The sequence below is a fragment of the Tursiops truncatus genome, chromosome 7 (genome assembly GCF_011762595.2).
Source record: "Tursiops truncatus isolate mTurTru1 chromosome 7, mTurTru1.mat.Y, whole genome shotgun sequence".
Lineage (NCBI taxonomy): Eukaryota > Metazoa > Chordata > Mammalia > Artiodactyla > Delphinidae > Tursiops > Tursiops truncatus.
Genome location: NC_047040.1, coordinates 98,955,668 through 98,971,125, shown reverse-complemented (window position 1 = coordinate 98,971,125; position 15,458 = coordinate 98,955,668). Strand labels below are relative to the sequence as shown.

The 15,458-nt window shown below is 41.4% G+C and overlaps 1 protein-coding gene across 1 annotated transcript in view; it reads right to left on the bottom strand.

The window, feature by feature from the left end:
• The window catches only part of DPP10 (dipeptidyl peptidase like 10), a 648,823-nt gene extending 634,741 nt beyond the window's left edge, over positions 1-14,082 (bottom strand). Inside the window, exon 1 of the mRNA XM_033860253.2 lies at positions 13,172-14,082. Coding sequence (XP_033716144.1) covers positions 13,172-13,243 — 72 coding nt within the window. The 5' untranslated portion in view covers positions 13,244-14,082. The remainder of the gene's footprint in view (positions 1-13,171) is intronic.
• Between the last annotated feature and the right edge of the window lie 1,376 nt (positions 14,083-15,458).

Below are 15,458 nucleotides of genomic sequence, written 5' to 3'. Positions count from 1 at the left end.
CTGGTGAATGGGGTCTGACATTCAAAGCTCCACAGGGCTTGTAGAAAGTTATGATAAAGTTGCTTGGTTGCAACGTCAAGTGTAAAGTTGGTTGCAACATCAAGTGGAGACCCAGACTGCACCATTTTTGTAAGGTCAGGATGTTAAGCAAATTTTTGAGAACTTGGAAATAAAACATAATTATGATTGCGTGTCGATCCTTCTAATGTCAAGACTGAGGAATTTCTAATCAGCCCACACAAGGATTATACAATTTAAGGAGAATGTCTCTTTCTTAGACTTACCATTTACTTTTGACATAGATCCAAAGTCTGTAAAGTTACATGTTAATTGTAGAAGATAGACAGGTTACAAAAAAATTCTGTCTGCTATAAAAGATAACCACAATGGTTATCATTTAAATTCCCTATTGGATATTAACCAGTTTTGGATCTGATTCTGCAAACTTTGTATGCCATTGTTTTCCTGACTATATAAATCTCTCTTCCTCAAACGCTTTATAAACCAGCTTTACCATCTTGATGGCTCCTTTATTAATAAGTTAAGTCCTTGACATAATGTTCCCTGTATATTTATATGAGATCCACGATTTCTTACTTGATAGGGATCAGTGCTGCTTTACAGGTCGTATATTATCTACAGCATCTCTTCTCATTCTCTGCCACTTCATCCGAGAAATGAGAAACCGCAGAAAATCGAGGCTTCACACAACCATTACACACATGACCACCTGCTCTTTGATGCTTCCTGATAGGATTGATATATAATAGATCTGATCTTATTAAACCTACTGCCTAGAAAAAATTTTTAAATTAAAAGAAGAACTTTTAAACAAGCTGGAACCTTCCCATGTTAATTCTCATCCACCTTTACTTCTCTGACAAGAACACAGACAACCAGAAATGACTTCCATGATCCCATGATTGAGTGAGTCTCCTACCAACTCCCAACCTAGAAGTAAGGAACTCTGGTTTCTAATCTACTCCAGTTTCTAAATTCATCAGTGGGTATGACCTTGAACAAGTTAGCCTTTATCATTCTCAGTTGTCTTATCAGTAGACCAGGTGACTTAATCACCATAGTTAGTTAAGCTTTTCAAAGAATCACATCTCTTATAGGGGCAAAACTAAAGGAAAATTACATTATATTGTTTAAAACGCTCAGAGTCAGAAACAGGGACACATAGCGCTTGTTACTACTAATAATTACCACATACGGATTTTATGCTCGCAATCTATTGGTTCCCATGCTCAGGTCATTTAATATGAAACTGCAGCATACTCATAAGAATAGATATTTTCCCCTCAAAAATTGGCTTTAGGGCTTCCCTGGTGGCGCCGTGGTTGAGAATCCGCCTGCCAATGCAGGGGACACGGGTTCGTGCCCCGGTCCGGGAAGATCCCACATGCCGCGGAGCGGCTGGGCCCGTGAGCCATGGCCACTGAGCCTGTGCATCTGGAGCCTGTGCTCCGCAACGGGAGAGGCCACAACAGTGAGAGGCCCGCGTACCGCAAAAAAAAAAAAAACAATTTGGCTTTAAATATAATTCAGCAGACAGTAATGATAGCAGTTCCATGTTATCATATTTACTTAATTTTTTTACCACCTATATAGCCTCTTGGTGCTTTGTGACCTCCCTGAAACACCTTTTCCTGTTACAGACCGACTTATTCTAGAGTTTATATAACAATTATGGGCTTGTTATGCTGCATAGCTCCAAACCAGCAATTTTGTATCATGATGCTTCTGTCCTGGTTTTCGCCTTAACTAAAATCGCCTTGTGTGACGAATAAGCAATACAAAGCTGACATTTCTGAGCCCAAGCAGCTAATCCTAGATTGTATTTACCTATTTTCAAATATTTGCACCGTCTGTGATTCTATATTAGTTTTTTTTTTGGATTTGCCATTACAGCTCAAGGACTGTAGCTCTGAATAAGAATGAAACAGTACTCCAAATGTAGACTGTGTCAGAAGCATGAGAAGGATTTTAACCATTGAATGGAGGGAAGAAATCAGGAAAGGCAAATCCACATTCAGTTCTCCACCTTCAGAATGCAAACTTTGTTGATTTTTCTGCGCTTATAAGGAATATAAAAATGAGTGGATGCCATATATTTTACTGACCAACTCCTAATCCATGTTTGCTCTGGAGCCGGGATGAATCCATATAATCTCCATGTCAAAATAAAACAAGAGCTCAGTATTAAAGTTGCTCTGAAGTTTAATCAAAGTAACAGAGAAAAAAGCTTTAAAGCTGGAACCTCCAATCCAGTGAAGCTTGATTGCCCATCCCTCTGCCTCTGTCTGGTAGAGCAGCCCAATACACATCAAGGACAACAACAACAAAAAGCACAGCCACTTTCAGCATCCCCTGCTTAATAAACCTATCTCATTGCTAGTCTTCAGAACAATTCTGCATGGTAAGAATCATCCCATTTCCAGATGAAGTATTAAATTCAGAGAGAGACTGGGTAACTTGCTCAAACTAGTAAATAGAGTTTAAACTGAGGTTAGATTAATAGAAAGCAATAGTCCTTTCCACTAAAAAGAATTCTGTGTGACTCAAAACTACTTCTTGCTTATTTATTTTAGCAGGTAAAAGTTTCTCTGGTCTGGTATTAGAACTTGGGACTCTGACAAAATTATCACAGCTTCTAGAAGCAGCCCTGTCTTCCAAGAATTCCAGCGAATCAGAAGCCTGTTGTTTCTATTAACTTATCAAGAAAGCTCTAAAATTCACCTTGGTGCTTTCTAGGGTGCCAAGTGCATACCAAACGTAAAATAGATAGCTAGTGGGAGGCAGGCGCATAGCACAGGGAGATCAACTCGGTGCTTTGTGACCACCTAGAGGGGAGGGATAGGGAGGGTGGGAGGGAGGGAGACGCAAGAGGGAAGAGACATGGGAACATATGTATATGTATAACTGATTCACTTTGTTTTAAAGCAGAAACTAACACACCATTGTAAAGCAATTATACTCCAATAAAGATGTTTAAAAAGTTTAAAAAATAAAAAAAAAAGGGATTCATCCAATCACTCGTCTATTCATCAATGAATTGCAATTTCAACTGCTGAAAGAGGGTCAATGGGTCCTCTTTCATGCTGAGGGGAAGAGAAGAGGTTTAAGAATGCCTGTGTCTTCATGTACGGTGAGAGATGCTGTCGTTTCCTTGGAAGAGTGCATCTCACAGGTTACTCTCAGGATGGCTTTAGGACATTGGGGTGACTTCTTGCCATGGCAAGTTGGAGAAGATGCATATGCGGTTCTGTGAAGTTTTGCTGCCAAGTGCCAAAAAGTCTAAGGACCACTGGCCTAGAACCAACACATCACACTGGAAAAACCAAGAAATGTCAAGTGAGTTTTGCCTACAGATTCAAAGCTTTTAAGAACATTAATTTAAAAAACAAATTTTACTCTGACATCAAATGCTAAGGAAGGTGAATGTGCTACCAAGAAACTCTCAAAGGCTCTGTATCAATAGCTGACTCTGGCAGCAGGACGCATGAAAAACGGCCATTGCTGAAAAGACCCCAAATCAATTATTGCTTCTGATTCTAACAAACTGTGTGATCTGAGACAGGCCACTCACCTCTGCACTGACTGTCACCTGATTTGAAAACAAAGGCATTAGATTCAGCAATCAGAACAGTTTCTCAAAATGTTATCATCATTTATGACTTTATGGCTACTTGAAGGGAGAATTCGGATGAGCAAGGCCACTATGGACATCGCTATGTCCATCACTATGGACATAGTTTAGACATCAGGGAATCAGTCTTGGACAGAAACTGGATCTCAGAAATACAGAAAGGTAGAAAAAACTGGATTTGGATTTGGAGATGACGCAGATGCAAAGGGAGACAAAGGAATCAACATGACAATCCTGTAAGGTAAGAAGCACTGATTCTGTGAGAACAGACATTTGTAAGGAGTGGCAGATGCAAAACACCCGTAATGCCACTGTGGCACTAATGTTCGGTAAACCCCATCTAGAATAATTATAAACAACCTCCACAGATGTGAATAAGGGTGAGTCTCTTCCATTCCAACTCCAGGTTCAATTCACACCTACCTATCACTGCCAACATGATTGTCAAGAAACGGAATACGCTTAATTCACAGGATCAGAGAAAAGGAATAACTTTATGAAGATGATGAATATACCTTCAAACTATATTTTCTTTATATCTTAAAACATGTTTTGTAGTATTCTAAAAAGAAACAAACCAGTGAAATGCATGGTCTTTTTCCCTAAAATCACTAAAAGCTAATAGAGTCGATAGGAAAATCTATTCATAAATTCATAGATCCCAGGAAATGTAAATTATATGCTAACCTAGCAAAACAAATGACCTATTTCTACAGTTTAGAAATTCTACATGAATTTAAGATTTTTCTATAGATTTTTGACCTCTATTCAAAAGGTGTCTTGATTCCTAATCCTGGATTCTGTGTCTAGGTGAGAAGAATCATTATGCAAGTTTATGAAACATTGATTGAAAGGGTTGCTTTATTTTTAAAAAAAGACTTTCTAGCACTTGTTTCAAAATATGTGAAATGAAAACAAAAAGTCCATGTCTTGCATTAATTAACTCATATTAAAACCTTTCCTGGAGGTGAGATGTAATTAATGGAAGCGTGAGTATCAGAATTTTCATTTACTCCATTCCTCTTGCAAAAAGTAAACCCATATACCAATGACAGGAAAGGCCTGCTTCTACCCTGTACAAGCATTATTAATGAAACTTCGAGTGGTCTCTCTGGTCCATTCTTTGAAAATAAATCACAGGAGAGCCTGCCATTCAGGTTCTCAGTGATATAATTCAGATTTGTCATATTTATGTTTTCAGAGCAGAGACTTTGAAATGGAAGAAGAAATCGAATCTTCATTTAGATCTCAAAAGGGGGCTGGGAATAAAGATAATCAACGTGGCTTGTTTCCTCACTTTTCTTCATTTGCTCTCTTGTAACCTGATACATAGGTTTTTGCATTGACCTGTTAAAAATTGATAAGTATGATAAATTACAATAATATTCAAGTCAGATAATATACACCTTGGCTAGAGAATACATAGGCAGCTTGACTTGGCACTTCCAGATCTGAAGGCAGTTTTGATTATGCACTTTTCTTAAATTTCAACTCAACATATCATCGGCTCCCATATGCAAAGAATTTCTAAGGAAATTCAATCGTTTCTGGAAACCAAACTTTTGTAAAGAGAGTATTAAACCATGAGCACTTCAAAGAAGATCCTAAACAGGTGAGCAGCTAAAAACAGGAGAAATCAGTCAGGTTGTTAAAAATTTTTACCTAAAGCCTTACAATAAACCGACTGTAAAATACCCAGTATATTTAGATCATAAGTATGTATGTGTACGTGGTGTGTGTACATATGGTGATGTACACACACCACACACACATACATATATATTCAGCATTTTCATCAAGGTAAATGCAAAATTACCCTTGCAAAAGAATGAAATAATCTTCTTAGATGATTGAGAGGCATAGTAGCGATAAGAATAAAAATACTTACTAAGTGCTGCCTTGGGCCAGATATTGTACAAGCCCTTCATACAGACTGTCTCTCACCCTTGCCGCACTCTCCCCATCTACTTCCTCTAAAGGTGAGGAAAAGGTTTCAGAGGGGTTAAAGCATTTGCCTTACACTGCATGATAAAGGGAAGAAGAAGGATTCAACCTGCAGTCTGTTGGACTCTGTTTTCAACCTTACATCATGTTGCCTTCTTCCCCAGAATATAATTAAATCTGAAAATCATTTGGCAATTCCAAAATATATTATACAATAAAATGTACTGTTCTGGTTAATGGAATAAGCATGTTATCTGAAAGTTGGTTTCAAAATTATTAATGCTGGGCTTCCCTGGTGGCGCAGTGGTTGAGAATCTGCCTGCTAATGCAGGGGACACGGGTTCGAGTCCTGGTCTGGGAGGATCCCACATGCCAGGGAGCAACTAGGCCCATGAGCCACAACTACTGAGCCTGCGCGTCTGGAGCCTGTGCTCCGCAACAAGAGGCCGCAATAGTGAGAGGCCCACGCACCGCAATGAAGGGTGGCCCCCGCTTGCCACAACTAGAGAAAGCCCTGGCACAGAAACGAAGACCCAACACAGCAAAAATAAATTAATTAATTAATAAACTGCTACCCCCAACATCTTAAAAAAAAATTATTAATGCTTTAACAATTTTCAAATAAACCACGGGATGACAAACTTGAAAAGAAAATGAAAATCATTTTTTATTCTGTAGAAGATATTACCAAGAGTGCTGTTAACATCAATTATAGTTTAAAATAAAATGTTTATTTTAATCAGCTTTGGATACAAGTCAGTTTTCTGTATTTGGCCTGGCAGTGGGTGTTATATTTACCATCACATATGGGTATGTTTGAAACCTTGGAGATTTAGGACGGCTTAACTAAAATGAATCTACAGTAGAGGAGCTCTCTCTCAAGTGTCCCATTCTTTCCACTGAGCCTACTTCCCAGCTTTCTCTACTATCCTGGAAGTGACAAGCCCTCCTTTAGTTAATACGTAACAAATGATAAGGATGTCTCTATCAGGTCGGGGAGGGGAGTGATAGGTGCACAATTTAAAAGCCTTGGAAAACAGGTGTTGTCTAGATGGAGAAAAGTAAAAGGAGATTAGTTATTGCCAAAAAGCTTGTGGATCAGATCAAGCATAAACTTTAACACAAGAGTGTGCTGGGAATAATCAACACTGAGCTGTAAGACTTCTCAAAGCCAGGCAGCATACACGAGGGTGGAAACATTTCTAACTCTACATGAAGACGTGCTTATCAAGAAGTTTATATTCCCTCCATTATTAATTTGCCCTTTTCTGGAGCCTTTACAGGTCTTCAGATGGGAAGAGCTCCACCCTTTACTAGTTGACATATGTCTTCGTACATATACCCCCGTTATAATATTTCAGTAAGACGTGGACTTGATTAGAACATACGAAGTCACTCAGCAAGTATGAAAATATATGGAGGTAATTTTAATTGTCGCAACATCAAAAATGTTGCGTGTATTTAAATATTGCATAGGAATAACTGTAGAAAAATGTGTATAAAAATCTTTCGAATTATGCTAAGCCCAATATTGGGTCACTCAGTCTCACCCCCAGTGATGGTAGGCGCACCCACACTGGGCTCCCTGCAGGGGGTTCCACTACTCTGCACATTCTCCTGAATGATTGAAATGACTGAAATCTCACCTCCTGAGATATTTCTATAAGTCACACCCCTTTTTTCTTCAAACTTCCTCTTTCTCCATGCTAATTACCAATATGAGTGCATTACATTGAAAACAATATGCGTATTCAGCAGCTAATTCCCCTGTTAGTGAGAATTAGCCAATGTTTACTGTCAGCCTGGTCCCTTACAGCGTAGGACAGTAAAAAGTGAGTTTTGATTGAGTGGAAATAAGGATGTTACAGAATATTTTGAAGTCTGCATTTCTGCCAAATCAGGCTAGATGCCTAACCCAATAATTTTTATTACATTATTAAAATATTTTTATGCATGTGCAAACTCATATGTAATCATACACATATGTGTACTAAACAATGCAATACTCAGTAAAATGTTAAAATAATATACCAGCTGTAGGTGATTCAGTGATCCTCTAAGCTTTGTTTTCCCCTAGGCTCCTGTTCCTAGACTGTAAATTTAATGAGAGTATTGGTATGAAACAAACATTATTCAAAAGCTTTAACATATTATTTCATTCAGTCCTTACCACAAGCATGTAAAGGATCTGTAGTCACCTCCAGTCACAGATGAAATACAGAAAATGAGTTATCCTGCCCCCCAAAACACAGCAATGACTGGCCAAGCTGACATATGAACTTGAATCTGTGCTTTCCGGTGCATAACCTATAGACAGTAGTAAAGAAATACTCCTGGTTGACGGCACAAAAGCTCACAGTCCTAGTTGCAACGTTCTAGTTTTGTGTATGTTGGTAAACTGTAAGTAAATCTAAAATATGCCTATAAGTACTAGAAGCTTAAAACATTATGTAATTATAAATGATTCAAGGAATGAAAACTGGGAAATAGCTTTATTTTTACTCAGAGAAATTTGGTTTCAGTGTTTTGTTTCCAATGCAATGCACTTCATAAGATAATGCAGCATTAATATTTAATAATACAATTTTCTTTAACTTGTTTTTAATATAGTTTAATCTTTCTTAAATGTGCAATTTGCTCAGTCTTTGAAATAAACAGAGAGATTAGAAGCTTATAAGCAAGGAATGTTTTGTGGTATGTTCTAAACTCAGCAGATACAATGTCATATATATGCAGTAAGATATACATAAAATATATATAATAAGAAATTGAGGGATGGTAGGAAACGTAGAATATCTCCTAAGTTATAAAGACTTCTACATAGCACCTGCATCAAATGCCTTTCATAACCAAATCATATAGAATTCTTCCACCAATAAGATAGTATATATTTTATGTTGAACGTTTAGAAGTAATAAACCTTCTATTAAATAAAGTTTTTCAACATGGTTTCTAAAAGCTATTTTTGAGGTTCTGAGTTAAAAACAATACTTTATAAACTAAATTATAACATGTTTATGTATTAGTAAGGAAAAAAGGAAGAATAACTTTTTTATGAGTTCATTAAGCATACATTTGAAAATTTTAATCAGGTTTGCTAGACCAAAGTTGAAATAAAAATAGTGAATCCTAATTTCTTTATGAAAACATTTTAGGTTAATGTTACATAAAAGTCAAATGTACCATAGGTATTTTACAAAAGGCATTTTATACATTACATATTTAATCGCAATTCTGACCATGAATTATTTCATCAAGAGGCTGCTATGTGCTGAACTGTAAGTGACTGGATTTCTACCAGAATGAGTTTTGTTGTTTTTGTTGTTTATTTTTTTATGCATAACTAATGCTGCCTCTACAGCCAAAGAGTTGTTTATAAAAATACACTTCTTAGTCATACTTCAGAAAGTGAGGTTATGGGTTTTTTTCCTTGTTTGTTTTTGTTTTTGTTTGATTTCGTTTTTTTTGGAGCCGAGGACTGTCAAACATTTTAGGAAATACTTTTCCCCATTGGATTCAGCAAAAGGGTGCCACCTGGTGGCAACGCGGGCAAATTCTAAACCAGGTCTAACTATAAAAATGTACTTGTTTAGGAAGCCTTGAAAGTCTCATCATTACCAAGGGCAAATGATACGAAATTTTTTTTTAAGTTCCTATGTACTTATCAGGGTATATCTGGTTCTTTTTATATTATTTTAATCAATAGAATAGATATTAAGTTAACTTTTAAATTTCAAGAGATATTATTTACATTTATAGTTGAAGCTTTAAACAAATTCTTTACTTTATAATCATGGTAAATTTGTACACACACATACATAATATTTGCAATTCTTCTGCATTATGCTAATCGGAGTGTGTTGAACTATAACTGTGTAGAGGTTAGAGGTGGAGCTTTTTTTAAAATTAATTTATTTATATTTTTTATCTTTGGCTGCATTGGGTCTTCATTGCTGCTCGCGGGCTTTCTCTAGTTGTAGCAAGCGGGGGCTACTCTTTGTTGTGGTGCACGGGCTTCTCATTGTGGTGGCTTCTCTTATTGAGGAGCATGGGCTCTAGGTGCACAGGCTTCAGCAGTTGTGGCTCATGGGCTCTAGAGCACAGGCTCAGTAGTTGTGGCGCATGGGCTTAGCTGCTCCGGGACATGTGGGATCTTCCCGGGCCAGGGCTAGAACCCGTGTCCCCTGCATTGGCAGCTGGATTCTTAACCACTCTGCCACCAGGGAAGTCCAGAAGGTGGAGCTTTAGACTTAAATGAGCTTATTTTTCTTAAGTGCCATAGACTAGGGCTATGTCTCATCTCTACCACTTATGAAGTCAAGGTTGATCAAGTTGCTTAGTTTGTTTAATCCTCTGTGTTCTCATCTCTAAAACAGGAATAACAACAAGACCTAACTCAAAAAGTTGCTTCGAGGATCAAACAGAAAAATGCATTCATTGAATGTTAACTTATCAACCCAGAGGACAGTACTCAGCACACGGCAAGCATTCAGGAAGTGATTTCCAAACCTAGTAAGTTACAACTAGCCACTCAAGATTTTGTATCCCTTGATGTAAAATGGATATTGATTATACGCTAAGTGGGAACGACTGTTTCTACCAATAGCAAACATTTATTTTTAGACATTTTGTAAATATGGAGTGTTATAAAAACAACAGAAGTAACTGTTATGAACATTTATTTAACCAATGGAGCTTTAAAGGCAAGACTACTGAGATGATAAAAATATCTCCAATGATTCAGAACGTTAATAAAAATATTCACTTCCTGTTATTCTTGCTGCAGCTGCTCCCAGAAGAAGGGCTGCCTCTGGTCATGGCACCCTGTACCAGAGCAGATAAGATGAAATAGGGACGTCCGGCTCTCTAAAGGACCATCACAACAAACAAATTATGTGGTTCATAACCATTTCACCCAGAGGAAAGACTATGGTCTTCTACGGCGCTGTAAGTGGAAATGGGCATTTGATGGCATCAGGACAAGGCATCTTCGAGGTTTCATAAACATCTCTACCACAGAAAGCACAGGACCTTTCTGACAACATTCAAAAGCTTAAATCACTCAAAATCAATACCTACTAAGTGACTAGTTGGAACACGCCCCTTATTTAACCATTAAGTAGAACTTCATAAAGCTACAGTTTTAGATAAATTTGTGAATCTTTTTTTTTCCAGAAATATCGCAGAAACTTGAACAATCAGTCATGTCTATATGGAGGTATTATATCTAGGACCACATGAGAGTTGTCTGACAACTGCAGAATTAGGTCACAATGACTAATACTGTTAATAAAAATTTAGTAATCTTAGAAGAAATAGCTTAAGCACTGACAGCAATTGTCCACATCATCTGGTCATGATTTCACATGTCAAGCTTTCGACAAAGAATAGACTACATATAGGTATTTTCTGGGAGTGCTTGGAAAACCTCCAATGGGATGCTGCCATGTATATTTCAGTCTTTCTTTTCCCTTGAGAAATCAATCTCTTTCATTTTAACTCAAGCGTAATATGCATACCATTGACATTTTAAAATCTTGTCAGTGCTCAGAAAGGCACTTTAAAAAACTCAATTAAAACAAGAGTTCTGCAAATGGCCACTCCCTGACTATTCGAAGTGACCATAACAAAAACGCACACTAACAAGAGAAACAACGGATTCAAACTTGAATCTCTGTCTTTATATGAATTTTAAGTACCAGATTCGTTCTGACAAAAGGCTTTGCTGTCCATATACTACTTGTCCACCATTTACACATACATTTTCAGCTTCTGTGTGCTCTGCTTTGCTTCTTCTTCCCCACCTCCGCCACCACTGAACTGTCTGCAGCACCTCAAGTAACCAGCTGGTGTCACAGGTTAGTGAGCAAAGATTTCACGTGGGGACTCTCACCTGACTAATCATTCTTATTGGTAGCATCATTCCAAGAGCAGTAGAGAGGCTCAGTGGCTTGTTAATGAAGTTTAAGGGCTGTCAGTCTGAAAGAGGATATTAAACCCATGTTCCTCTCCTGAAATTATTTTTATAATCTGCTAACCAGTTGTTACTTTGTGATGTGTGCAGGAGGGAGCAGGGAAAAGAGGTATGAGGGGAAGGGACATATAGTGTAATACAAATGTTTTAATAATCTCATATTTATCTCAGGGTAGGGAGCAAAGAGGATGTTTAAGAAAACAACTGCTTTGTAAAAACTGCAACATTCATCCCAGTAAAGGGATGGGGAGCTGTAAGGCATTGAGTAATCCTCACCACCTGTGTGAAACATATGTGAGGGAAATGAGAAGGGGAGGGAAAAGGAGAAGAGAGAGGCCACTAGGCAGAAGCGATGACCAGGACTAGAATATTAATAACAGCAGCCCTGGCGTCGCCTCCTCTGCCCACCCCACCCCCCGGCCACTCAGGACGACTTGGACAGCTCCCCTTCACTAGTTCCTCAATGCTTAGAATATGTGAAGAGCCGAGATGCTACTGGAGCCTCGCTGTTTGCACCCCCTTCACCCATGTCTAGCAGTGAGCTAGGAGTGTCTCTGCCAGAAATGCGTCGGGCGGCCTTCAACAGTGCACTCGGGGCAAAGGGACCATCTCTGTACCCCGGCGCCTCCCTTCTCCAGCTCCCTAGTTATACGCGGACCTAAGTGTAACCCTCTAGGTTCAGACTCTCGAATTCAGGTAAACGTGACAGCATCTCGACCCGGCTTCTCACAGCCGCCCTCTTCTTTGCCAGGGCACCTCGGCGCTCCCGACCCTCCAACTTTGGGAAAAAGCGACACCAAACTCCCGAGTCACCCCAATCCAGGGACAGAAACGAGATGGAGATTCATCATATGGTTATGCTACAGATCCCCAAAGACCGAAACACAAAGGGGGTGGCCGGAGCGGAAAGACGGAAAAGCAATTAAAATAACCCTCAGCCAGCACACGGCACCTCATCTCTGCAGACACAACACATCTGGACCCAACAAATCACTAAAGCCAGTATCCTCCCAGTTCCCCGTAATTATGCCTTTTTGCTCCAAGCTCCGTTCCAAGCAGACCACCTCAAAGGTGTGCGCCCCCGTCCCCGTCTCCTCAAAGGAAAAAAGAAAGGAACGGAAAAACTCTGCCGGTCTAAAGGTCATTCGCCTACTCGGGTAGCTTTGGCCAGCGCTCGTCTCACGAGCTACGTGAAGACAGGGCTCGAACCCAGCAAGTGGACGCCTCCAGGCGCGCAGCAATTCCTCCAACGTGCGTTACTAGGCGCCAAGAAGCCCCCATTCCTTGGCCCCGGCCACCTCTCCCTCCCTCGCTCGGGGGCCCTCCCGCTGGGGTTCCCTGGGCCACCCCAGCCTTTACCTCTCTCCCCCCTTCCCCGCGGCTCTCCACCGTGCGCATCCTCTCGCCCGGCCCCGGAGCGCGCTCAGATGCTCTAACTTCCTGCGGAGTCCATGCATGAGCTGAGGAAGAGCCTTGGAACTGGGGCGGAGGGAGGGTGGGGAGAGGGAGGCGTGGGAGCCGAGCCCGGGAGGAGGGGCGGGGGGAGCGCGGCTTGCAGTCTCCCTCCCCTGGCGGGCCTGGCCGCAGCTGCCAACTCTCACCTGGTCCGCCGACTGAGCCTGGCTCGCCCTGGCCCCCGGGGTGGGCTGCTGCTCCGGCTTCATGGCTGTCATCGCCGGCGGCCCGCGTTGGCGCTCACTTCCTCGCGGGCACTTCAGACTCGGGGTCCGTCACTTGGCAGCGATCGCATGTCACAGGCGCCCGACGCTCTCCGAATTGGAGGAAGGGAAAGCGGCAGCGACGGGGTGGGGGGAGGGGAGCGGTAGGGAAGGGAAGAAGAGCGGCACCAGGCAGGCTCCCCCCTTCGGCTACCGCAGACCCTCTAACTCCCCACTCCCCCCGCCCCTCACCACCCCAAAGCGCTGAGAGCCTTGGAGACCAGACACCAGCAAGAGACAAGTTAGTGGAGCGGCGAGCGGCGGGCGACCGGCACCTGATCGCGCTCGAGCTTTGTCTCGCAGTCCCGGAGGAGCCCGGCTCGCATTCTACCGCAGTCCGCGCCCCTCGCCCACCCCCCGGGGCTCCCCGCGCCGCGCTCAGCCCGCCAGGTGGAGCAGCCGGGCGCCGCGCTCCAGCATCTCCCCAGTAACCGCAACGCAGGAGAGAGCCCTGCGCCACGCGCCAGCTCCCCACACGCTCGACCAAGGCTGCCAGGCTCCACGGGTCCCCTCGCCACCCCCCCAATCCCTCCGCAGGCTCCTGCTAAAACCCGGAGAAGCGGAGTGCCAGCGTGCAAAGCCCTCGGTGGCTCCAGCGCTGCCATTGGGCATGCTCTAGCGCTCCGAGAAGGCAGGGGGCAGCGGGGTACTGGGGGTCCAGAGCCCCATCCGGGCCACCAGCACCTGTCGGGACCCAAGAGGGTGTCATTGCTTATGACCCGAGGCTTTGCGCCGCCTGATTTGGGTCAATGGGCAGGGGTCCTTTAGCCTCCAGCCTGGATTCCCCTGCTAGCTCTCTGGTAAATAATGCCAGTGGAATTGCTAAAGGTTGAATAAAAACAATAATGATGATACTCTGGTACTCACATTTTTCTTTTTTTCTCTCTCTCTCTCTTTCTTTGGACACGTAGAAAACCCTTCAAATTTTAAGTTCCTTTGCAGCCTTCCCTTCGCTCAACACAACTCTCTCCCTTTCAAAGTTTGTTTATTGAGCACCTATCCTGTGCCAAAAACACTCTCCAAATTCCCCGCCAGCAGGGAGTTTACGTTATAGTGTGGGTACCAGGAGCCCGGAGCATGGATACAAATCAATGAGTCAATGTAGCTCTTTGGAGGCTGAATTCCTGTGGGTATAACAGACAATGTCCATCAGTTCCATCCATATGTGCTAGCACGTGGCTTTCCCGGGCTGCTAGAAAGGACCCGCCCAAAGCAGATGGACAAAAAGCATTCTCTGAGTCTCAGGCACAGGCTGACCAGAGACAAGGTGGGAGGAGTTAAATATCCCGTATGACTGGACTTAGAACATGGGTCGTGAGGAATTTTCAGCAGAAGGGACCTAGCCTATGTGGGGGGGAGGGGAACAGAGTAACCTTGAGTCATGTTTTTTTGGCTAAGGACCAACTCCCTCCTTGTCCGAGTCACTTAAGTCCAAGAACTAGCCACCTCCTAGTTAAGGGAATGTTGTAGGGTAAAAGGAATTGAGCTCCTGCCCTGTTAATTCCTGAAACACGCATTGTCACGCTTGTCCTAAGCATTAACTGTCCTAAGCCTTTAAGATGTTTTTTTTTTAAAGAAAGCAATGTTCACCAGATTTCTGTAGATTAGAGAATAAAAATAAAATGACTTTCTCTACAAAAAAGGTAGTATTTGACTGGAGAGAGAGCTTGCTTTTCAAAAACAGATAGTGAAGTGCATTATTACTAGTGACCTGTAATATATAGTGTGTTGGTCCATTTTGATAGAAATAACTTTGTGATAGGAATAACTCTGCTAGTTGTAAAAGTACAAAACAAAATTTTCAAATGAAACAATAGTAAAATAGCTGTTGAGCAATTCATCCATTAAATCTGACAATCCAGGTTTTCCCTCACATGTAATATTTTCAGAGAAAGGGAGCTACATTAAAAGTATTTCTGTCTTTATATTTTGCTCTTCTCTTCATTATTTCAGTGTATTCATCCTTTGAATGTGTTTCTATTTTGGACAGTTGACTTGACTTGCAGGAATTTAGTTACGTGCAAAGATTTCTGTCCACATGGGACAAGTATAGACTGGAGGGAATTATCCTCATTCTATTTAAGATTACTTATTTGATTGAATTAAGATGTTCAACTTGCATCCATTTTCAGTATTCAGATAAAATTCACTTGGGTCACAATTCAAGATA